The 26,886-nt window shown below is 36.9% G+C and overlaps 1 protein-coding gene across 1 annotated transcript in view; it reads left to right on the top strand.

Annotated features, from left to right (window-relative positions):
- Nucleotides 1–26,886, top strand: part of LOC148944415 (uncharacterized) — a 217,785-nt gene that overhangs the window by 171,512 nt on the left and 19,387 nt on the right. Inside the window, exon 7 of the mRNA XM_089099923.1 lies at nt 19,184–19,368. Within this exon, the coding sequence (XP_088956049.1) occupies nt 19,184–19,368 (185 nt within the window). The remainder of the gene's footprint in view (nt 1–19,183; nt 19,369–26,886) is intronic.

Here is a 26,886-nt window from a genome sequence, read left to right as displayed (position 1 = left end):
ACACAGAGTCTAACACGAAAACATGTATACATCCGCTCAGACACTCAGGCATAGTGAGAGAGAGACGGAAAAACACATACAACCACACAGATTCAGACACAGAAGCTTGCAAAGACCCACTCAGACACACGAAATAGTGAGAGAAAGAAAAAAACACCTATAATCATACAAAGTCAGACACGGAAAACAAGCAAAGACCGGCTCAGACACACAGACACAGTGAGATAGAGACAAAACACCTACATTCACACAAAATCAGACATGAACAACAAGCAAACACCCGCTCAGACACACAAGCATAGTGAGAGAGAGAGAGTGAGAGACACGAAACACCAACAATCACACAGAGTCTGAATCGGAAACATATAAACACCCACTCAGCCACTCAGGCATAGTGTGTAAGAGATAAAAAACACCAACAGTCACAAAGAGTTAGACACAGAAACATACAAACTCCCGCTCAGACACACAGGCACAGTGAGAGAAAGAGAGAGACAAAAACCCCTCCAATCACACAGAGTCAGACACGGAAACATGCAAACAGCCACTCAAACACACAGGCATAGTGTGAGAGAGACAAAAACCCCTACAATCATACAGAGTAGACATGGAGACATGAAAACAGCCTCTCAAACACACAGCCATAGTGAGAGAGAGATAAAAAACACATACAATCACACAGAGGTATACATGGAAACATGCTAACACCCGTTCAGGCACACAGGGATAGTAAGAGAGAGAGACAAAACACCTTAAATCACACAAAGTCAGACACGAAAAACATGCAAATATCCACTAAGACACACAGTTATAGTGAGAGAGAGACAAAAACACCTACAATCTCAGAGAGAGAGAGACAAAACATTTACAATCACACAGAGTCAGACACGGAAAGCATGAAAACTGCCACTGAAACACACAGGGATAGGGAGAGAAAGAGACAAAAACACCTAAAATCACACAGAGTCAGACATAGAAACATGCAAAAACCCGCTCTCTCTCACTATGCCTATGTTTCTGAGTGGGTGTTTGCATAATTTCCGTGTCTGACTCTGTGTAAATGTTTTTGTTTTGTCTCTCTCCCTCTCGCTCATTATGCCTGTGTGTCTGAGTGGGTGTTTGCATGTTTCTGTGTTTGACTCTGTGTGATTGTAGTTATTTTTTGTCTCTTTCTCCCATTATGCTTGTGTGTCTGAATGGGGTGTTTGCATGTTTTCCGTGTCTGACTTTGTGTGATTATAGATGTTTTTGTCTCTATATCTCTCTCTCAATGTGCCTGTGTGTCTGAGCGGGTGTTTGCTTGTTACCGTGTCTGACTGTGTGATTGTGGGGTTTTGTATCTCTCTCTCTCTCTTTCACTACGCCTATTTGTCTAAGTGGGTGTTTGCAAGTTCCGTTCTTTGACTCTGTGTGATTGTAGGTGTTTCTCTCTCTCTCTCTCTCTCCCTCCCTCTCTCTCTCTCTCTCTCTCTCCCTCTCTCTTTCTCTCTCTCTCTCTCTCTCTCTCTCTCTCTCTCTCTCTCTCTCTCTCTCTCTCTCTCTCTCTCTCTCTCTCTCTCTCTCTCTCTCTCTCTCTCTCTCTCTCTCTCTCTCTCTCTCTCTCTCTCTCTCTCTCTCTCTCTCTCTCTCTCTCTCTCTCTCTCTCTCTCTCTCTCTCTCTCTCTCTCTCTCTCTCTCTCTCTCTCTCTCTGTCTCTCTCTGTCTCTGTCTCTCTGTCTCTCTCTCTCTCTCTCTCTCTCTCTCTCTCTCTCTCTCTCTCTCTCTCTCTCTCTCTCTCTCTCTCTCTCTCTCTCTCTCTCTCTCTCTCTCTCTCTCTCTCTCTCTCTCTCTCTCTCTCTCTCTCTCTCTCTCTCTCTCTCTCTCTCTCTCTCTCTCTCTCTCTCTCTCTCTCTCTCTCTCTCTCTCTCTCTCTCTCTCTCTCTCTCTCTCTCTCTCTCTCTCTCTCTCTCTCTCTCTCTCTCTCTCTCTCTCTCTCTCTCTCTCTCTCTCTCTCTCTATCAGTATGCCTGTGTGTCTGAGCGAGTGTTCGCATGTTTCTTTGTCTGACTCTGTGTGATTGTAGGTGTTTTTTGTCTCTTTCTCTCGCGATACAGGTGTGTCTAAGCGGGTGTTTGCATGTTTCCGTGTTTGACTCTGTGTGATTGTAGGTGTATTTGTGTCTCTCTTTCTGTATGTTTCTGTGTCTGAGCATGTGTTTACATAATTCCGTTTCTGACTTTGTGTTACAGAGAGACATAATTTCTATGTCTGACTCTTTGTGATTTAGGTGTTTCTCTCTCTCTCTTTCTCTCTCTCTCACTATACCTCTGCGTCTGAGCGAGTGGTTGCATGTTTCCTTGTCTGATACAGTGTAATTTTAGGTGTTTGTGTCTTTCTCTCTCTCACTATGCATGTGTGTCTGAGTGGATGTTTGTATGTTTTCCTTGTGTGACTGTGTGATTGTAGGTGTTTTTGTCTTTTTTTTCTCACTATGCCCGTGTTTGTCTGAGCAGATGTTTGCATGTTTCACGTCTGATCTATTAAAACTATTTGATCCATAAATTGCTCTCAGAGTTTGGTGAAATCCTTATTAACATATTTGAGATTCTAATATACATTATTTTTAACCCCGCTAGTATTATCTAAGTCTGCAAATTCGTTTTCCTACATCTCCTACTTTTTAATAAACATTCTAAACGTTTGACTTGCTACCGTACCCTACAAATAATGGTCATATAACAAAGTAATGCATAAAATATTTTTATTGAAATAACGTCAAGTTAAATAGGTACAAAAAATATATTACATATAATATTATAAATTATTAATATCATTGAACAACTTTGGACATTTTGAATCTGTTCCATAAAATAGTTCATCATGTTCTCTCTTGATAGCGTAGGCATTCTCTTTTCTTAGTTCATAACCAGTAGAAAAATCATTAATCTATTTTGAGTCATTCACAACTTTTATTGTGGTAGATAAGATATGATAATATATTTATTTCAAAAAAGACCTATCACAAGCCCCGAAGCGCCGTATTTGCATTTCGGGGTCATATAAGAAAAAAATATATAAAAAATAGCACAACAACTAAAAAACTGGCTAAACAATGCCAAAAACAACAATATCAGAAAGCCAAGGCCATTCATTAGTCTTAAAAAAAGTGTCAAATGTAAGAAAGTTAAAAAGGCAAAAACTAAAACAAAACCAAAAATAAAATTGAGATAAAAATAGTGTTAAAAAGGTTTAAAAGAGAGTATATAAACAAGGGGGAGGGAACAGAAGAACCAAACTGACACAAGCATGGGTATCACCAGTACAAAAAAAAAACAAAAAAAACTAGTGGTTTATTTGATCAGTAATGAAGGCGACAAAGGTTTTTTCATACCGGGAGGTTAAGCAACGGATGGGGGACAAGATAGGGGCGTGTTCAGAAACAGTACGTGACAGGCGGTGTCTCGATGAGGAGTGTCTTTTTGGGAAAATGTTTTCCGTGCGAGGGTTTATTATTGCATTTTTTGCAAATATTAGGCACAGCGTTCCTCTCCTGTGCTCAAGAGTTTCCAGCTTGGTCTGTTTTAGAAGGAGTGAATATGGTACCAAAGTTTCTTTAAAAATTATTCTTGGGGTTCTTTTTTGAATAGATTCAATTGTATCTGATTCATCACGGGAGATGCCAGGATGCCTCGGTATTATGCTTTGGTATTATTAGGTTCATTGACTATATCTGTTGGTACATGATCAATGGTAGTAATAATGTTCACATGCGCTTTATTTTCCATTAATTCATTGTTATATTCATTAGTGATATTGTCCGCCAATGCTCTTTTTATTTTGCTTGCGATTTTGCAGTATATTATCACATCGTTTTTACACAGGTAACAGTTCTGGCACGTATACAAAACATGGTTTATGATATTAGTGCAGCAGTAGGCCTTTCTTTTTCTCTTTGCTTTCATTTGAACACAAACACCGGAAAGATGGCGAAAGGATTTATCAACGGGTAACGTCCTACCAGAACAATTAGCAAGAAATTCCAGGGATTTTTTTTAAGTTGAATTACCATTTTGTTTGATTTTCGTTTTAGTGGTGCATAGGAGAAGTATGTTTGGGATCTATTGTTAGCCCTTCACTGGGCTTTTCGTTTTGTTTTTGTTTATTTATTTAGACACATGTGTTTGAGGTTGAAGTTGGCCTAATGAACCAACAAGTTCGCTGGCTTTTATTTTCCTTAATTTTTCTGTATATTAAATTATGGTTCCAAAGAAAAGAGTCAAAGTTAGAACTGGAAGAATAAGATTTAGGAGTAGATACAGAAATCCATGTATATCAACGATAGATAGTGTGAAGTCCCCTCAGGCTCACTCTTGGAAAAAATGGCACAGGAATATCTCAAAAGAGATTTCTCGTTTGTTGCGTTTCCCAATAGGATTCATATTAAATGTGTCTTTCTGAAGTAATGGTTTGTTTTCAAAAACTCATACGGTTTTATGTCCATTTTATAGTTAAATTAACAAGGAAATCTGCCTTTTACCTGATGAAGATGTTTGTTTAAGTCTGATGGAGAATTTAATGCAGCCATTAAATTAAGACGCCAAGTGGTTATGAAGTTTCAAATATAAAATTTATCCAGGACATTTCGGTGCCTATTGGACACTTTTTCATCCTTGCCAAATTTGATTATACATTCAGCAGAACAAACACTCGTATGGATTCTTGGCCTTAGCCATGACAAAAAAAGGGAATGATGTATTTTGACTTGGCAAATTATTGTGCAATTTTTGTACGTGTATTTCAATAAAAATTCCGGTAAAAATAATTAAAAAAATATATTGCAGGCTTCTTGCCCCTTACTTAGCAAATGAACATGCAGCAAATTTGGTGAGCACAAGGTTACCTGCAACAAGTTGGTAATATAATGAGCTTTACTTGATTTTAAAAATGAGGGGGGGGGGACAGATGCTCGAACTGGATCCAGACATTGACAGCGATAGTGAGAACTCAGTAACTAGAGAAAGAGGCGTCTCTAGTGAAGTATTGATTCTGGGAGCAGCACTGATAAACATTCGAAAGCTGGTTTGAATCCGGAAAGTTTCTTTCAAAACCCACGTCCTTTTTGATGGTATCTGAAATACATGTAATCTTAATCAATCCATCACAAAGTACATGAATGTTCCATGGAACTGTACCCTTACCATGATAGAAATGTATGTTGCCCAGAAATAGCCACTGTGTTACTTTTTCAACCGAAACCTTTGTGAAGCTAAAACCAAAGAGTTCGAACTTCACAGCAATGAGTGGTCCATCATGGAAGCTGTCATTAAGGCTCTTCGTTCGTTCAAACCCGCAACGGTGATAGATAGTGGGTATAATTATGTTTTGGTAAGCAAAATTTTGCTGATAATTAAAGAACTTCAGTTATTTTGTCAGAATCCGGATACTAATACTATGGATTAATCAGTCAATTGCCCGAAATAATTATTACCTCTTCAGCTCAGGAAGTATTTTTCCACCAGTCCTAAATTTGATATGTTACTCATCACAAGAACTGGCTTTTTGGATCCTGCACTGTAAAAAAAGAAAAGAAAAAAAAAGAGCAATAGGGACAAAGATTCGGCTTGTCACTCAATGTCCTCTCTTATTAAGCAGTTTATTTCCGAGTAGAGAAACAGAAGAATTCGCTCAAATACAAGTGATCTCCGCATCATTTTCAGTTGACGTCGCTCATATCAAGATAAGGACTAATTAAACTACATCACCGACTCCAGATGAAAAAGACATCTTGTTTGCTAAGTTTCTCAGTACAACGGGGCTTCGGATGAACTCTTCAAGTCAAAATACTAACAATATAGGCACTGTCCTCGTAGCAGCAAATGTGATCAGGGCATTTGAGGAGATAGTTCCTATCTTCTTGAGCGAGAGACGAAGATCAGGAAAAAATAATTTCAATCCGCTAGAATTTTCGACCGGCTATTTCTACACTTACCCGTGGTTAAGTGAAATTGCATATATTTAGTATTGCTATGTTCTTTACAAGAAGGAGTGCTCACCAATGACTGCAAAGTCGCTTGAACTTCGAACATTTTTCAGTGATAAATTTGAATTTTTGTGGTCTTTTTATATGTTTAATCTTTTTGTATGTTTGGCATTTTCTATTAATCTATAGTAAATGTTCAATTTACTCTGATAAACCTTAAACAAAAGGAAAAAGTGGAAATATCTGTTGAAACGGCCGTTTTTTAGTATAAACTGGTCTTTCTATTTTAGGTAAATAAAGGGAAAAACGAGAACAGTTTTCCCTTTTTCTGTATGTTTCTGCTTCTATTCAGTTTTTCAATTGCCGTTTTTTATCGTTTCTGTTTTAGTCAAAACCAAAATGGTACCGACCCGTAATTTGTAAAAAAAAAAATTTGCTAAATTGAATATTCGTTTATTGTAGCAGCTCCGTGGTCCTTGTATTATAGGTCTGTTAAATAAAAGGCCCGTTAAATAGTTATTGTCAGTCTCATTATGGATTGTCGCTTATGTCATTGTCGTTATTGCCTTGGCGAATCATCAAGAGTAAAAGGAAGAGAAAAAAAAGTCAAATTCAACGTCAAATAATGCATAAAAACACAATTTATATTTGCAATTACGATAAAATTAAATACAAAGTATAGTCTAGACATTCACTACTGTTTTTGTCTATTAATTCTGTTTGGCGTTTAAAGCTCCCTGCAATGCCAAAGAAAAATTTGAACATTTATCGTTTTTTTATTTCTTGTCGGCTCTCTAAAGTGTGATTTACTGCTCGACTCAAACGAAAAGTCCCTTATCATATTTCGCTTAGTATTACACTTTTTAATGACGAATAAATCTTGTTTCATTTGTGAGCAATCTTGGAATGAATCAGTATACCATCCTAATGAAACTTTAATATTCAATAAAGGACAAATGTGCATCCGTGTGTTAAAATTATAGAAAAAGGGCTCATATTTCTTACAATCCCTGCTTTATTAAAACTATCTTGTTCTAGAATTTTGTGGGTGTTCTGCGCCACCCGTTTTTGTAAAATAGTCAAAAAACTTTATATAAAAAAACAGTTGGTGGGCTAGCGACCAGATTATAGGTTTTATAAAAAATATACAATTATGTGCCCTGTTAGTGTTAATCTACAATGGCTGAGAAAATTCAGACGTCCTGCTAAAGTAGAGTATATGCTTGAGAATTTATTTGGTGATGATGGGGAGATTAAAAACGCGACTTATTTGACTAATAAAAAAAACTAATGGGTAAATTTCAACACTTAGGATGGTTTAAATCCCCTTTCCAGCGTCTGTGCCTTAATGTGGTTGCATTGTATTTCTAGACAACCTTAATTTCCAGACTACTTCCGTTATTTTAATTTCCTGCACCTCCAAAGCTTTAATGTTCTGACGTCAGGCGGCGACTTTTATTCCATAGTTGAAATTCAGTTTTATCCACCTACCGAATGAAATTTCTGAACTTTGGTTGGATTTCCTATTGGATTGAAAAATACGTTGAAAGGTCGTCAGAAACACGTGAAATTAGGAAACATTTTCCTATTCTTTAAGGAAGTTTAGATCATTTCCAAACAATTCGTGGTAACAAACTGTAGATAATGAGCAACTCGGGCTGATAGTAGCCGGAATTCTAAAAAAGTCAATTTTAATAACAGTTAATACATCAAAAGAATTAGCTTTTTATACCACAATTTTGGTTCAGTGAATTAGAAGATATGAATTAAATGAGTCTGGTGGTAAAACATTTGGTTCTATCCATGTAATGTTATACCTGTAGGCTTGCTGTAATTCCTTATGTTTATTTAGGAAATATAAACCTTCAGAAGTTTGATATAAACATTTCTGATGTGATATGACTCGACATGACTATTAGGAAGAGTACTTTTTATTCCAAATCGACCTACATATACCTTAAAAGGTCGTTAGAATACCTATTTAGAAGCTGTGAATCACCAGCCAAAAAAAAATAGAGACGAAAAACTATTAAGAATAGAAATATTATCCAATAGCATTTATTTGATGTTGAGTAAGTTTCTTCCAGTTGGGGCAACAGAATTCTAGTTTCGATGAAGACTTTTCAAAATAGGAATAGTCGAGTCCATATCAGCATGTAGTGATTTATTTACCGGGTTGGTTAAGCATATATTCGTAACCGAATGGGAATAACTGAACAGTCCTTTAATTTAATCTAATTGTCCACGAAGACAACTGGGAATGTATTTACCTGAGATTTGGCTTGATTTTTTTTTTTTTTTTTTTTTTTATTAAATAAAATATAGAATACATCCTAGAGTTTCTGCAAGAACAGACAGGCTGGTTTTGTTCTTTAAGTCATTAAAAATGGATATTAAAAACAGATAGTTATTTCATAGGCTATTTAAAGCAAAAAACAGAGTATAAACTTCGTTTCTAGTGAATAATTTCGTGCATGTTGGACAATTTTTCTGCTCTGTGTATCTGCATGCAAAATAAAACTTTATTTTTTTTTCAAAAACATCTAATGGAATGTCACTATATCAAAGTTACCTGATTCGTAATTCGCGTGTTTCCATTTACCTTCTGTTTCTTTTAGGCAAATTCTTGGATTGTTTCTTGAATCCACCCAGGAACTCTTTTTTAAGCAACAAAGCATAATTGGGAAGGCATGCAAATTCCACCTTTAACTCAACTCTGATCAACTCAATCCCTATAACTCAACCTGCGTTCAGTTCAACCCTCACTCAAGCTAACCCCATTAAATTCAAGCGCTTACAATTTTCAAACCCTGGTTAACCCAACACCAACCTATCTCATCCCTATGCAAATAAAGCCAATTTCTCAACCCTATGCAGTTCAGTCCCATTCACCTCAACTTTCATTCAACTCGATCCCCCCACCAATCATCCCCATTTACCCCTCTCTCCCTCGTACAACTTGACCCCATCGAATTTAATCCCATTCAACTCAGCCCGGTTCAACTCAATCCCTTTTTTATTCAAGCCTATTCAACTTAAACCACAATTAACGCAACCCTCATTCAAACCATTCCAATCAACCCAAACCTATCTAACTAATTTTTTGTATAACAAATAACGTGAGCACTTGTTTGCTTGAATCTATGACCGGCCATTGAATAAGTTTTAACCAGTGTCAATTAAAACTTCATAAATTGTATCTTTGCAACTTAGAATTACACCTGACGTTTTAATAATTGAATAGTATTAAGCGGAACTCAGTTTTTTATTGTTTTTCTGGCAACATCTTTTTGTACAAGATTTAGATCTAATAGAAAAAATAAGTAAAACTTGCAATTAAAAAGAATTAAGTCGACACAATTGCGTCAATTCTCGAAAATTTAGAGGGGCAAAATATATTTTTCAAAATTTAAGGGAGGCTAATTTATCGTCTTTTTCAATTTTTGAATGAAAACACGAAAAAAGGGAATTTCATGAAAAATACCTCGCCAAAAATTGTATTTTTCAAAATCTAGGAGGGGTGAATCTTGGGGCACATGTCCTTCCCTACCCCTTCCCCCAATTTACGCCACTGAGTAGTCAATTGGAATTAGTATACTGGAAAAAATTTATCGCACACATTAGCGTTAAAATATAAATTTTAATCCTTAAAAGAAAAAAAAAACTATTTAAGTGTGGAAAATGTGAAAACCTTTCATATCTTCACAGTACACTTTCTCTTTTTTTGGTTACTGATTTTCTTGACACGCTCCTGTGCCTACATTTTTCATTGCATATTTATTATGGTTGTAGCAGTAGCTGAAACTTAGTAAAGAGCGACCACAGCCCATAGTAACCAAAAGTTGAAAAACACGTTTTGAAAAAAAAATGCCTAGTGAGAAAACATTGCCCTCTGACACTGTATCAGGAGTGGTTACTATTGTTTCGGTTAATCTTAAAAGTAAAAGTTTATTGTGAAAACAAATTTATTGTGATTTCGAAAAAGAGCCTGAAACCCCTTAAAATGGCGTCGGATCGATAAAAGTGCGCTATTGGAAGCAACATAGTCGAAAACCTAGTGTGGGATAATTACAGTCCTCCACCTGGAACACCAATGAAAATCACGTTTTTGCATGGGTAGCACTGATGTGTCTCATTTCTTACTTTTTTTTTCTACCAGGGCTAGCGAATGACCAGAACATCATAGAGATATGTGTAATGGCTTATTCGAATGGAAATTTCCCTAATAATAATATAAAATTAACTTTTCGATAATCGGACCCCTTGCTAATTATCTCATGGACCCTCAACCACTAGATATATGAGTGTAGCATACAGTTTCGGAGTGAATAAGATATCTAGCTCACCAAAATTTATATTTAAAATTCCTGCGTACAAGAGTGGGGGGAAATCCTCCAAGAATTGCCAGGTATCCACCATCAGATAATTTATTTTGAGTAATGATTACATGTTTTAATGTAGCAAACTAAGCTAAATTATAAAACCAGTTTAAACAACTATTACTTTTTTAATTTGTTATTCCAAGAGATAGACTTGACAAAAACACACAATGAGAATTACCAAGTCAAAACTCTTGGTATAGTTTTAAACTGTAACAAGAGAATTAACACTTTTGTACGTGAACAGAAATTTTTACTTTGTTTATTTTGTCATTCATCTGTCGTTGTTACCACTCAAAAATGACACGCACTACTTAACTCTAATGGCTTGTGGCCCATTTTCAAATCGTACTTTGACAAAGTCGAAATAAGTTATAGAGCCCATAAATGATACTAATGAACTTTCAAGAGATCCTTGGACCACAACGGAGAAATCCTGGTGCGGATTATCATATTAGGTTTCCACTTTTTTCCATTCTGGAAATTACAATTAGCTTGCTTTCATTTTTAATCTTGCACATTTTCAAATATATATCACAATAGTACTGTAGAGGAGCTCTGGGTTGACCTGGGCGATTTTTTTGTTCTCAAAAATTAATTTAAATACATATCTGGTCGTTTCAAGTACCCCAATGTGTGTCCAGAAATTCCGCATGTGCAAGAATTTTCCCCGATTTTTATCTTCTGCAGGTTCTCTCAGAAACGGTTTAAAAACAAAACAATGATCGCCAGAAACAACCCCAGAGTATGGTGTTGTTTTGGACATGCCACGGGTTGCTTTGGACACCTTGTAATATAGTTAAAAGACATTCAATTATTATCAAACATATTCAGACAAAACTTCTTTAGCGAATGTTAAACTTGGAGAAATCGAAGTATAATCTGAGAGCTTTCACAGCTCTCTTTGTACCACCTGTCGTAACAGGGCAAGGAAGCTTCAAGATTTAATCATCTTTCGAAACTGAAGCCTGTTTAACGGGGTCATGAAAGACGAACTTTGTCCTATTTTTTTTAGACACGTCACCTCCACATTATCCTCACCAATTTTTGCTACACTTCCAACATAAAATACTCTTCTTTTTCCGACGACGAATTTCACGAGCACAGAGTCATCAGTGAATAGGACATTTACATCAAACAAATCGTCCAATTCCATTCCTCTGAGATGTAGAGATTAATCGGAGCTATGATCCATGAATAGAAATTCTTGTAACTCATCCTTACTATCTTAACCCCGGTCAGCTAATCTCGGTTTTCTTGTATTCTGTGGAAGGGTAGCGACAACTTTCTTCTGGGATATTTTTCTATTTTTTACAATTCGCTCTATTTGTCCCTTTTCCGGTCTTTCTGTAAGTATTCTAGTTTTTTCTCTTTATTTTACTCCTCTACCCTTGGTAGTTGTAGGTGGCACAAGGGATAAAGGTCTTAGTTTCTCGGGGGTTATGGAAAAGACTACAGAACGCTCTTGAGTTTCAACAGTACCTTGGTGTGGCTAATATGGATCTGGCACAGCAAGTTGAGAATTTGCTGTCTACGAATTGACGATCTGTAGTCAAAGCAGCAGAACAATCAGTACAGCAGAACGTGTTGCGGTCGAATGGCCAGAGTTCGGGCTTTTGCAGCCACAATGTTGCTCGTGCTGAACTTCGCGAGGTATGGAACACGGCTGAGATCAGCTACCTCAAATACAGAGATACGTTGGCCTGGATGAAGGCTCAACCACTCATCAAAACTGCATCTCAACGGGGCTTTTGAATGGTCCATAGACCGAAGCATCTAAAGGTTGTAAGCGCTGCGAGCAGTGAGGTGGGAATGTAAGTAAGATTACCTATTTTCTTTGCCGTAGTTGTCCACTTTGATTTCCAGGTGACTGTCATAATGGACTGTCAATACTGTCATCAATATTAATTCAGACTTAGTTGTGTTAATACCATAGTTTTTTTGTTTTTTTTTAGGATACAACCTTGCGTAACCTGTGTAATTTCCCTGTAGACTTTCATTTTAGATTTATTTTTATGAGCGGATTGCCGTTTTGCTGGTTCTTTCAAGTTCAAGGTGAAAACATCTAACTAGATTGTATTTATTAAATTGGAAGTCCGGCATGTTTTTGAATTAATTCAGTGACCGGAGTTAAGGAAGAGATCATATAAAGACTGTTTCATACGGATTAAAAGTACTGTGGTCTACTGACCTAGTTTCAGAAAATTTATTTATATTTTGAATGTTGGATCAAGATTGTTTGGAGTTTTGAATCAATGTACTATATTTTAGAACGAGTGCTAATTACATGACCACAGTTGCCGTTAAATAAGTTTGAATTAAAATGTCACCGATTGGATTGAAGATCCTTTCGCTTTTCCACTCACTGTTTCTCATCTTACGAACTTTCTTTTGTCTATGATATAAGTTCTTCCTGCACCCACTCTGTGATATGTCCAAACCAAAGAATTATTGTCCCGACTGCCCACTGCTAGTAACCGCTAATTCTGTCCAATGCGTGCCAGGATGCCGCCCCTGGTGCTACGTAGTCGTTAATAAATGTACTCAAAGCGGGCTAAAGGCCCATTCCGGTGAATGGTTATGCATGGACTGTCATGCAAAAAAAAAAATCTTGTGACTCCGAAGTCGCAAGCATCTCAACCCTTACAAAAGCTTAGCGCAAAGAGATTTTTAAGAGGAAACAGAATCGGCACCTCTTCGCCACAAACTACTACGGGACCTAAGACCAACTCCGATCTACTGAAAGGGTCTAAGCCGTTTGCGGTAAGTGTAGACATTCTTAATTATGAATCCGAAACAATTCTTCTTAGTGAGAAAATTAAGACCCTGGAAGCCAGTTTATCGGCATCTCAAGCAGAAAATCTAGAAATCCGGACAAGGCTCTCAACGTTTCTGTCAGAAATGGAGGAAAAGAAAAATCAAATTAAAGTGTTGACATGTTATTTGGAGGTTAAAGACTTTCTTATAGTCCAGACGAAACAAGAACTCTAGGTGGCTATCGAAACCCACCTTTGTGACCCATGGCAAACTTCCCGGGACCAAGTTACCATGTCAACACAAATGGACAATGATATCACTATTGCTAACCGAAATTCACTCCCTGATAATGAAGTGATATTGACTTAAGAACATACGACGGTAAAACGGACAGTGCCGCTCGTAAATACAACATGCTTTGCCGGTTCTTTGAACGAGGGTTTTTGTAGACGGAAGAAAAAGTGCCGATTTTTACATATATGCTTAAATTTCAGATCAAAATGTTGCAACAAAATGATTGTTGTTTTGACCACGTAGATTTGTCTAGTGTTTTAACTTGTTATGACAGAGAATGCGTTTTCACTCATGTCTCACCTGACTTTCAGAAAATAGTAGGGCGTGCGGCAACGAGCATGCTATTATCGCTGCCTGATGGTCGCGCTTACCGGTGTCAGTGAAAACTTTGCGAATATCAGGCAAAAAATAGTTTCGAATCTCTGCCAAGCTTTCAATCACCAGAATTCAATCCCCAAAGAATACCCCTACTGAATACCCCTACTTTAATATCACCTTTCAGTTTTCCTCCCCCTCGCATACGCACTTCTCCCCCACCTCTTCCCACCCTGCCCTGGCATAACCATTTTCGAAATTTTTAGATAGCAGGCAGAACGATCCACGCATAATAGCTCCATGCAGAGTTTCTAAAACTTCAAATAGTGAGACGAACGCTAATCTATTTTCTGCTCCTTTGTCACCGTTTCCGTCTCGTAACCGTTTTGCAGCCTTTCGTGATGAATCAGATAGCCTAGTTATTGAATTAAATGAACCTGAAGTTTCTCTCCCACCTAAACAGACTTTCCCTAAACAGACAAAGGTAAACAAACGTAAAGTTGTTGAAAAAAGAAGTCCCTCAATCACATTTTCATTTTCTTCTTTTTTAACTTTAAATGCGAAAAGTCTCAACGTTGATAAAATGGGGAGCTTGAGGGTTATGTTCAAGTAACCGGAGCTATAATTACAGTTACATAAGTACATAAAACAAAGTCCTGAACATCTTACAATACAAGGTTACAAACAATTTATTAAACTCAGACATCAGAATCATCCGTTGGATAAGAAAGGTGGCGGCGTAGCGTGTTTCGTACGTGGGCAGTTGGCCCCGCGGCTTCTGCAGATTCCCCATATTGATGACGATTATGAAATGATTTGGATCATGATTCGGCCAAAAAAGCTTCCGAGATCTGTAGCTGGAATTGTTATTGGAATGTTTTATTGCTCAACTTGTATGGCATCTTTCCAAAAAAAAGTCTTTGCTGAAAAGTTAGATTTGTGTGTGGATTTTATTACTTCTAAGTACCCGAATGTTAAAACTTGCGTTACTGGTGATAAGAACGATCTAGGAATTGAAAGTTTCTGCAAAAGTCAAGGACTCAAGCAAATAGTAAAGTTTCCTACTGCTACTAAAGTTAATACTAAAGTCGACGTGATTTGCACAAATTTGTCAGAATATTATAATGAACCTCAAGACCTACCTCCCCTTGGTGGTAGCTACCACTACATGATAAAGTGGGCTCCGCTGCCTTCGTATAAAGTAAAATATATCGTTGAGAAAGTTTCCTACTGACATCTTTCAGATAGGGGTCTCTTAGAATTTGGAAATTGGATTACATCCGAATCCTGGGATGAGCTAGCAATTTTAGAGTCCTCCGATGAAAAGGCTAAATTTTTGCAAGATAAATTAAGGAACAAATACGAAGAATGCTTTCCTGAGAAAACTTTCAAGCGGTGCAACACAGATCGTCCTTAAATAACCCAAGAAATGGAAGATTTGATTCAGTATAAAATTCAACTATGAAAAAGAGGGAAAATAGAAAATGTTAATATGCTCCGCAACAAAGTACGTAAACTGACAAGAAAAGCTGCGGCTGATTATTACCACAAAAAAAATTATAACCTTTTTGAATCAAAGCCTAGCATGTGGTATAAGGAAATAAAACAAATTTGTAGAAAATCTCCTAGTGGTGTTGATTTTTGTTCAGATTCTAATGATGAAACAGTTGCTAACCAGTTAAAGGGTCATTTAACTAGAATAATCCAGTCTTTGCCACCTCTTGATGTAAATAAAATGAACCAAGAGTATCAGAAAATTCCACATAATGGCGTACTTTTACCTACTATTTCTGAGGATCAAGTTTTTAGTAAAATAAAGAAACTTAAACGAACTAGGATAAATCCAATAGATATTCCGATTGAACTTTAATCAGCATTTCCTGACAAAATGACTAAGCCCCTAACACAAATTTTTAGTTGCGTTTCAACTTTTACAGTTTACCCACAGATATGGAAAACGGGGTATGTTACTCCAGTCACTAAAAAATATACTGAACTTAATTTCGATGGTGTGAGGTAAATCACTTTGACCCCCTTGTTCAGCAAAATGTACAAAAGTCTTGTAACAAATTGGCTAAAAGCTGAAGTTGAACCCCTCCTCATTAGTACGGTAACAGAAAGAATACATCAACATTCCATTATTTACTCAGTCTTTTACATTTTATTTTTAAGCATGTTGACGAGCCTGTTAAATTGTTAAACTTAGTAGCAATTGATTATAAAAAGAGTTTCAATTTGATTGATCATAACATTTTAATTTCTATACTTTTAATTGATTTTAGAGTAAATCCTGCTGTTGTGAAAATCATTCAGAGTTTTTTATATATATAGGTTCCAAGTTTTAAAATATAAGAAGTCTTCCTCTAAACCTGAGCCATTTTTTTTGTGGTGTACCTCAAGGTACCATTCTGAGTCCTATTCCTTTTCTAGTTATTATCAATAATATTGCTAATGATTGTGAAGACCGCTTAAAATATGTTGACGACCTTGCCCTTAGAGAAATTTTTGAAGCAAATGAATGTAGCAAAGCCCAAATCCTAATTGATAACGTGAAGACTAAAGCTTCCAGTTCAAATATAACAGTAAATGACAGTAAATCTTCTATTTTAACTATTTCATTGTTTAATTCTTCTGAACCAAATTTCCTACCAACTATCTCTGATTCGCTTAAAGTCAGGAAGATTAAACTCTTGGGAGTCATTATTACTAGTGATTTAAAATGGGAAGCAAACACATCTAGTCTAGTAAAAAGGGGTAATGCTCAAGCTTATGTCGAAACATGGCGCCACTCCAGATCACCTCCTCCAAATATTTCCATCTTTTATTCGCCCAATTCTGGAATATTCAGCTCATGTATGGCATTTTGGACTGACGGCTGACCAAAGTGCCAGACTCGAAAAAGTTCAGAAAAGAGCTCTAATAACAGTATCGAAGTAGGCAGAAAGAGTCGTATGAAGAGCTGCTGATAAAGTTTAAAATGCAAACTCTGAAAAAAGAAGAGAGAAACTCTGCATGGATTTCGGAAGAAAACCTCTGATCCACCAAATCCACAAAATCCTTTTCCCCCCTCAATCCGCAACAAAACTTCTCCAAAGCAGGGTTGCAGTGCCTGTTGAGAAACTTCTGCTGGTACGCTGTGCCCATCAGCAGTTAGCGAAAAATTTTGTACCTAGTTTTGCAAAAATGTATAACAAAAATCAAGAGGATGATTAGTGTTTTTTATATGTTTGCTTATTAATGTGGCCATACCAAAGAAATTTGGCAGTGCCATGAAAATTTTGGTGAAAATAAAAGTTTATCCATCTATCTATCTTGTCTAGTAATAGTAAAGTTTTGTTTTATTTTAAAGATCTTGTATGCTTCACAAAATGTATCATTGTCTCCAAGAAGGTGTGAGAGTTATTCCAATCACTTGGATGAGCTGGTCCCGAAGCACCAAGGGGCCCATCTTTCAGCATCCGTGATTGTAAATTAACCCTTGGAAAAACGAAAACTGGAGGTACATTGTTACCTGTCGCACTAACAAAACAGACCAAGGCAATAGACTAAGGCAAGGTTATCAAAGAATCTCCCTAAAACCTCTTCGTTGAAACCTCTTGCTCTAGCTTGACTTGCTGCATCGGGGATCTGATTGAAATCTTGCTGCTCCTCTTGAGAAATGCAGTCATCCGGCTTATCGAATCTTGTGCCTTTATTTCCCAGGATGAAGGGCATCTGATTTTATTCTCTTGAGCAGAACGATGAGTGAGCTCACGAGTTCAATGGTGCTTAAGCCGTGATTCATAGCTGAAGCTGTTTGAAAATAGTGTGAAAGCTCCTTTTTCTTGTTGGGATTGAAGACTTACCTGTTATGAACTATCTTTTCCAAAAAAGTGAAGTAGAGATCTTGTGCCCTCTTGCTGGGGCTTGTTTAGGCTCTGGGGCTTGAGACCCTTCTGCTGTGGAAGTCCTTATTTGGTCTTCTAATGCTGTTTCAGCTATAGTGTTTTACAAATTCTTTGAAAGTATGATATAATCCTGTAATGTAGATTTCTTACCGCCGAACTCTTCGGCAGCATTTCGGATTGAAACATTGTAGTACATAACTGCTTCAGCAGCCCTTTTCATATCCCCCATGTTCGATGATGGATGGTCGCGCCTCCGTTGAAAATTTCTGGGCATCTGAGAAGAGGATAGGTTACTTATATGTGTTTCAATAGCGGTAAATATGGAGCAGTCCCCATTTCTAACCTAAGAATAAAGTGAACATACCACTCAATCCTTTTTCGTATTCTTTCCGAAAATAATAATCACTTTTGTCGCAAATTCAATTTTAAGGACTTTACAGACCCTCAAAAATGATAACTTTCCTCGTATTTTAGATACACCTTATGTACCTCTGTTAGCGTCGCTCTGGTGAAAACCGGTTTGCCCATAAATTGAGCCAGGGTTGACAAAATCAAGAATCAATAAACGCATGGAATTCGTGACAAAAGTGACTATTGTATTCGGAAATAGCACTAAAAAAGGCGTTGAGTGGTATATTCCCTTTATTTGCAGGTCAGAAATGTGGACTGCTCCATATGTACTTAAATAGCAAAGCCGTTCCCTATATCGTTTCACTAAATATAAATGCAATTCATCGGATGCTATAAATGGCCTTTGTATCTCTCTTTGCACTTGTCTATCTCCTCCTGGGGTTAGTTAGACAAAACGGGGTTGTTTCGGACACTTTCAGAAAGTCTGCCGAGCCAACCCGGCTATGGCCTCCAAATCAAACCCAAACAGATCATTTCTAAAAAATTACTTCTAGAAAAAAAATTAAGGTGAATCCAATTTGTGACTAGCTCTAGCTAGAGACAAAATAAGGCTTAGTACTTACCAAGACTCAACTATTTTCTCATGTAAATAACACAACTATAAAGCCTGGCACATGTTAGTGGAAATAAAAAGAATATCTTAAAAATGGGTTCAAAAGGAATAACTTTGAAACGCGTCTTCGGAAACTTTTGAAACTATTGCGCAAAGTCGGTCAATCGTGAATATTTCATACTGATTTTCGGCAGAATTTTCGTGCAAAGCTGGATTTTATAATGGCAGTGTCATAACCAACCCGTGTCCAAAATAACCCCGAGCTTCGTAAAGGAAAGAGAGGAAACATTTCTATCAATATAATATGGGAAATGAAAGTTCAGTCCTTCAGCCATAGTGTTTAAAAAAATTTATCAACAGAAAGCATTTTGTAGTAGGCTACCTACTTGTCGCTCAGTTACTTAACTAAGAAAAAACCTTGAAATATGCTTAAGACTGTGAGATCATCTCCATGTCATTAAAATTCGGTTCAACCTAAGCTACCTTATTCTAATAGCTGTTTGGTAATGAGACTCCAAATCAACCGAAATTTCTATGATACTATTTTCATGTCATTTAGCTTTGACCCCCCCCCCCCCTTCACTTATTTAATTTAAGCAAATAAGAAACTATTTTCCTTATATTACAGATAGCTGAACTAAAAGGAGTAGAATTGAAAGACAGTACATGTAAGTTCGAGCTCTCTGTTTTGGAGAAACCAGTTAAAGAAGGGGACAATTTTGAACTAACTTGTCGGGCTCCTTATTCACCAAATAGAAGATTTGTCTGGACTAAGTATGACGGAAAATCAATTTTTCCGAATAACTCCATCAGGTAAGAATTACTTTTGATTAATCCTATTTTTGACATAGCTGTGTTATTGCGAATTCCAACTTCAATCTGCTGGGATTTTTGTTCAGTATCAAACATGGGTGCCCATAAAGGGGGACAGGGGGCACCCCCCCTAGCTGAATGACGATGCCAAATATTTTTGTTTTGAGATTTCTATTATACAACTAGACCCCGGCGCTGCGCCGATAAGCGAAAGTCGGCAGTAGCGGGGGCAAACAAAAAGGAGCAGCGGCATGCCGCAGGTGCGATCATTGTTGACCGCTTTGATTTACATCAGATTTGGGCCTATTCATGAGTTAGGAACTTCGCGAATGTTCAGAACCCTTGCATAATAGTTGAAATATCTAACGGCTATGTATTCCTAACAAAATTAACTATCAAAATTTGTAGTATTTTTTTTTTATCGAGCAACCGTCACCATCAAGAAAAACTGTCACAATTTACATAACAGCTGGGCTGGTAGAAAAATCTTTCCCCTTGGCTTTCATACTATTAAAAGTCCAGAAGGGATTTGGAAGGTATATTCCCTTTCAATCCAGATTATTTTGATAATAAAGATCTCTGCTCTTAGATGCAGACCAACCAAACGTTTTTTAGCCCATGAAGCTAGTGGCAAACTGCCAAGCTTAACACAGGTTCTAACTCCTGCCCCATCCCTACCTGTACTATCATCCTCTCGCCCAATGCTTTCAGTAAGCCCTGTGATTTTTCAGCCACTGTTAAATAGGATAGTCACACCTGAACAAGTACGATCAAATCCCAGCACCACCAAAATAACAAAATGCTTCAAGAGATAAAGGAGGGTAGAACAAAAGTTCTCACTGATACATCAGTGAAAGCCAAGATTGAAGCTGCCTTTGCTGCAAGGAAGGCAAAGAAGAGATGGAAAAGAAAAAATTTAAGTATCAAAAGCAAGAAAAACAAAGAAGCAGGTTGTGAAGAGATTTGGTCAGAAGACAGCACTGAAGGTGAAAATGAAACTAAAAATGTTCAGACATTGACTGTTAATGACAACTCAGACAGATCAAAATGAATCAGATAAAAATGTTCAGACATTGACTGTTAATGACAACTCAGACAGATCTCTTAGGTAAGATAGTGAAAAGGAATGTGAACTTAGTTTTGATTTAGGTTGCAGTTGGGAACTTTGTAAAAGTCATCTTTGAGGGCCATTAGGGAGAAGGTAAAACCTACAGCAGAGGTCAGTGTGACGACTATGAGTGGTGGGGGAATGTGTGAAAGTGGCTGGAACAGCCATATCATATCTATTACAGGAAAGAGGATTTAGGGTAAAAACCCTGAGTACTTGGATAGTGTATGATCTTGGACAAATGTTTTGACTAAAATATATCTTTCCTAAATAAGAACAGCAGGTTCTTAATCTTGGATCTGATACAGATAATTGAGATTGGGTGACTAAAATCTTACTGCCAAGCATATGTAAATATGATTACATTTTTTTCACAACACATGTCAGTGATTGAAATGAATATGTGAGATATTTGACTGACTGAGATATTTCAATTTTAAGAGCGTTTGTTCAAGACTGCCTATCTTCTAAGATTAGAGTCAAGCTAAAAATTTGCAATTACAATCAGGTCTCTAATGTTAGCTGTGTCTGCATTTGAAATAGTTACCATTGTATGTGGGTGAAATATTTAAACTAATGAATTTCTTATTAAGAAAATTAGACAGATTTAGCGGAGAAAAATTAATTTTCCAGGTGGTATAACAGATATAACTATTCAGATGGTGATTAAAGAGATCTGCATTTGTATCTTCTTTCCCATTCATTTCTGTCGATGTCTGAAATAGGCTCTCGTCCTGTAATTAGACACCTCGTAGTTTGCTCCTAGTTATTACCCCTCCAGTGAATTTATAGCAAATAAGAAAAACTTTAGTTATCCTCGATGTTAAATTCAGAATTTAACAGTTAGGAACTTAAGAATTTTTAAAACCTACCGTTTCAAGTAACGCTGCTATGTTACAAAATCAAAACCTCTGTACTTATAAACACCTGCCTATGGCAAGAAGTCAAGAAATATTGATTCTTTGCTATACCAAGGTGTCTTGAAATAGAGAGGTCCTTAAATCTCAAGTTCCTACCTGGAATTTAATCTGTGGTCTGTTCAAAAAATAATTGTTTGTTCAATGGATGTGCTACAAGAAATGGTGCTGAATAAAAACTCACCCTGGAAGCACAAGGAATATTTGCAAACTATTTGTGTGAGCACTTGTTTGTTTAATTTTGAAAATCGCACTTGATTTCTAAGCAGAAAAATCTAAATCCTTAGCCACACGCGAAAAGAAGAGCTCCAACATTGCGGTTGACACAATAAAGAATTTGCTCAAATTAATTCAGAGTCAGCAGAACACCGCTACTTCCGCCGGCGGCGGTGCGCTGGCGGTATTATGACACTTTTGCAGCGTTCGACCGGGCCTCTCGTTGGCTGCGTTCAATGCATGCCCCGGTATGGCACAGGGGTTTATATACAAAAAATAGAAGTTCAGCTTATGGGAGCCCATGGTTTTAAGATCTTATGTTTTCATTAACTTTTACTGTTAAAATAAATTGAAATCTACTTGAAATATTTTTTTCTCGGCAGTTTTTTTTCAAAACTTTTTTTTTACATTTAACTTGCTAAAGGGAATCGGAGGATGAGTATTCAGGAGGGGAAATCTGAAAATCTGGTAATAGTTTTCGACCATGGAGATTTCAATGGAACATTGTTCATTGATCTAAGCCCTTCTATTCTAGAAATGACACATACAATTCCATTCTTGGTGCCATATATCACTTTACATTCTCGCTGTCAAGATTAATTCATACATAGTACGCGTGGGTAAGAGAGGCACTGTGGTGCCTCTTAGATTCAGGAGTCGACCCCCGCATTGTCCTTGTTCTCCATGACTGGTACTCCCACACGCATATTCGTCTAGCTTTGGGACGGGAAACAATCGCCGGTCACCGCAAGCAAAAGCTTTCTGAACCCATTCGGCTCTTCAAAGGAGTTCGGCAAGTATCTGCTCTAAGCCCTATCATCTTTAATTCTGCGATTTACTCTGTAACTAGATTCGTTCGTGGGACCTTCTTTTTGGAGGGCTTGGATCTAAGTTTCATTTCTTATGCAGATGACTTGTTGCTCCTAAGCAGCACGCTGAGGGGTCTACAAGAGAATCTTCGTCTTTTAGTGACCCTATACCGAAGAATAGGACTACGAGTCAACATAGAGAAAACCGAATTTATCGTTTTTAGCGGCACCAACTCGACCAATTTCAATCTTGTCCTTGACGGTATCAGAATCCAGCAGTCCCAGTCCCTAAAATACCTTGGTATCAAGTAGGGCCAGACACCTAGGTCAACTAGAGGCTTGTTGGCTGAATCAGTCTGTAAATCTATCCGCTCAGCATATGGAAAAGCTGTCAAATTCAAGTGGTCATTTAATCGATTTATTAAGTCGAAACTATTCAACGCCGTCGTCTCCCCTGCCATCTGGTATGTCTAAAAATACGAACCACGTACTACAGATTTGCAAAATTTTTGCTGGGACTTCCACTAAGATTTTCTAACACGGAGATCTCATCCATATATGGAATCCTTGATCCATCAACTAAGGTGATTGATCTAGAACGGAGAGCCTCAAGACGATCCCTCAGTAAACTCTACGACTCACCGCTGACTAAACTGTTTCTGTGAATGAAATACCTGTATTTAATTTTTAGTGTTGAACATGTTTTTCTTCTTTTTTTGTTTCATTTTGTACTTTGCTTTTTTTTTCTCCATTTCTCCATTGTAAGCGGGCATAAATAAATATATATATTAGTTCTTAGACAGCAGTTTATGATGTTTGAAGTGTTCTTTTAGTGCTGGAGAAATGGAAAAGTAAAAAGAGACATTACAGCGTATCGATCTCTTTTGCAAAATTCCCAAATATTATTTTAGCTAACTTTTAATTTTGAGATAAACCTAAGCAACAGGTGTTATTCCTGAATAAAACTCGAACAGAAAAAGGTTTTCATGAGACAGGTTTCTAAAAAAAATATTTTCACCTACTAAGGAGCCTGGAGGGGAAATATCCAAGAAGGGGATCATACTACTACTACTATTACTAACAGCTCACATCAGCACCAAGCCGCCTGAGGTCAACACAGCTACGCATGCTTCTACTCCGTCCCAATCTATTCAAATCCTTCCTCTTAACACCCTCCCAGGAAGTCTCCTGGGAAAAGGAAACTTCCTGGGAGGTTGTTAAGAGGGAATATTTGAATAGATTGGGACGGAGTAGGAGCAAAACCACCAAGTTTGCAAAATTATCTAGGAGAAATATTAAATGACTCGGGTGAAAAATCATCAAAGATAGTATTGCTGCCTAGAAGAGAACATGATATTGCATGAAGCACTTAAATATTTATTCCTGATTGATTATAATCTATTGCTCTTGGTCTTCCCCAAAAGAATCCGTTCACCAACGAAATTTATTACACAATCCCCACGTAACTGCGGTTCAACTACCTAACATGGGAAAAAGTCTGCTCATCTCCAAGTATTTCTGTTCCTCTCATTGTTTCACCCCCGAACTTCAAAGCTGTTTCAGTACGTTAATAGTTCTAGGATATATTCAAGTCGGGCAGGTGCGTGGGATTCTCTTTAAAGGGATACTCTGCATTTTGAAGAGGTTTGTAGGACTTTGATAACATGGCCAACATGCGTAAAATTTATGGGAATCAAACAGATATTGAAATTTGAATATGATAATTTGTACGAATTTTTGTGAATAAGCCTTAAACCTCAGGAATTAAACAAGTATCCAAAATAAATAGGTTGTATTGCTAGTATACTATTTGACGGTGGACTCACTGTTTGTAGCATAACTGTTTGTAGCATATACTATTTGACGGTGTAGCATCTTATTTAATGATTCATATATCAACAAAATACGCTGAAAAAGTATATTATAGTATGTAAAATACATTGAAAGTACAGCTAATAAAGTACACTGTATAGTTAGAATGTTATTTTTATGGTATATTCATCGTTTATTGCCAGTCGTAAACCCATTTAATGGATCATATGGAGATAAGATAGGTTAAAAAAAAAGTACATCATCTACCTTTACAATCATGTTCTGGACTTCATAAAAATTGAAAAATCCGTTTCATTGCCTGTTCTCTCTTAAAAATGGTGACTGCATTCGAAAGAGCTGTTGTTTGACAATGTGTTGCATTGATGTGTCCTCTTCATCTGTTCATGAATTATATTAGCTCAGAAACAGAATATATCGACGTGCTAATTTTCTTAATTTCGTAATATTATATAATAATCGTTGTCATAACCTAAATAGTATATGGGCACCTATTCAATGGTGAATATTTTACTGGACTTGTCGTTTGTCCTTCAACACAGAAAATGGCTCCTGATTCTTGCCTAAAACTTATTAGCACATGCTCGCAAACTACAATTTTCCATTCAAACATGGAGTACATTCAGAATTCAAGCTGAATTGTTAGAGTACCAAAATTTATGGTCAAGCAATAATAAAATAAGAATTCTATTACCAATGCAACCAGATACTGAAAAAGTCAAACTGAATATAAGAAAAAGTCGAAAGAAGAATAATAAAATGACTGCAATCCTATATATCAAGAAAAAAGGATTAGAATGAAATCAGAATCTTCTATCGATTTTTGCCCTTTAACTTATTATTATTATCCTCTTTCTTATGACAAACTTGACAGAAGTCTTTCTTCTTTTTAATTTTTTTTTTCTGCCTTTCAAATTGTTTCATCACGAGCAAAGAACATAAAAAAAACCTGCAAAGACTTAAATCAAACTAGAAACATTACGCGATATAAACACCTGTTCACAATTGCGATCCACTTAGCTAAGTTATCCTCACTTTAGTGATCTGATAGCTTTATGTATTCTGTCGGTACAGTCCATAGAAACTCTCTAGGAATTAAGTCAATTCAAATGGAAAGTCTTGTGGTATTAAGGTTATTAATACAATATCATCCATATTATTGCTGCATTACAACATCCTAATTGTTGTCCTCTAACGATGCGGACCTTGCTGAATGGTTTGACTTAAAGTCTCGTGTTCACCCAATATATATTTTGTATCTGTTAGCCTAATATTTACTAGTCTCATAGAGTACATTCTTCTAACCTTCACATTTTAAGGGTGGAACCCAGTTTAACCAAAGTCACACTCTTATGTGACGACAATTTTGCTGACGACATGGCTGGCAGATCTAATAGAAGTTATATTTCAAAATATCAAACACTCTAAGACAAAGTGTTTAAGACAAAGTGTTACCTGTCAAATAGTACATGAAAACATTAATTATCTGTTACGAAGTCAATAAAGTACCTTTATCGTCGGTAAAAACTAAAGCTGATGTGCTAGAAGTCAAAGAGATCAAGTACCTTAGAAACCACAACCAATCTGACGGTTGCTTTGAGTGTTATGCTACAAAACGGATTATACGTGCTGGAGCAGGAAATGTCATTGACAAACTACGTGACGTGTTAGAACCAAAGCATATTCCTTGAAAATTAACATCCATTTTCTAAATAGGAATGTTACCTCGATAACAACTGTTTATTACATATCCACTGTATTGATGAGACTACACCTTGTTTCGTGAAAACACTATAAGACAAACTTAAAAGTACTCGATAGCGTTGCTAGCGTTACAGATTTCGGATTACTGAGATACAACGCACCCCACCACTCCACAATAAAGTGTGATGTTGAATCCCTTCATATCAAACAGATCGTGGTAACGAACTGTAAGTAAGGAGCAACCCGGCTCAATAGTAACCGAAACTCTAAAAACCGAAAATTTGATAGCAATAGATATATCAAAAGAATCAAAGTTTAACGTTGATTTTAAATATATAAGTTTCATCAACTTTAATTTTACCCATCAAAAGTTACGAGCCTGAGAATATTTGCCTTATTTTGGAAAAAGGGAAAAACAACTAAAAGTCATTGAATCTTAATGAAAATTACACCATCAGATTCAGCGTACCATTGAACGTTACTGTTGAAGTTTCAAGCTCATATCTACAAAAATGTGGTAATTTGTATCTTTGCCAGAAGATAGATCACGGATGCTTTTTTTTTTTTTCTTCCTAGGGGTGATCGTATCGACCCAGTGGTCCTAAAATATCGTGAGAGGGCTCATTCGAACGGAAATTAAAATTGTTAGTGTCCTTTTAAAGTTACCAAAAAAGGAGGGCAACTAGGCCCCCTCCCACGCTCATTTATTTCCCAAAGTCACCTGATCAAAATTTGAGATAGCCAGTTTGTTCAACATGATCAAAAAATCTAATAACTATGTCTTTGAGGATGATTTAATCCCCCCTTTCCCCGGGGGAAGAAATGCAGGCTGTGAACTTTGCCCATTGTTTCCATATAGTATTGGTTATTGGGAAGTATACAGACGTTTTCAGGTTTTTTGTCCTGGGGGGGGGGACAGGGGGAGATGGATACA

This window comes from Artemia sp. Qi Xiang Cuo, chromosome 14 (genome assembly GCF_049724085.1).
Source record: "Artemia sp. Qi Xiang Cuo chromosome 14, ASM4972408v1, whole genome shotgun sequence".
Taxonomy (NCBI): domain Eukaryota; kingdom Metazoa; phylum Arthropoda; class Branchiopoda; order Anostraca; family Artemiidae; genus Artemia; species Artemia sp. Qi Xiang Cuo.
The sequence above is the reverse complement of the archived record's forward strand: the minus strand, read 5'-3'. Positions and strand labels throughout refer to the sequence as shown.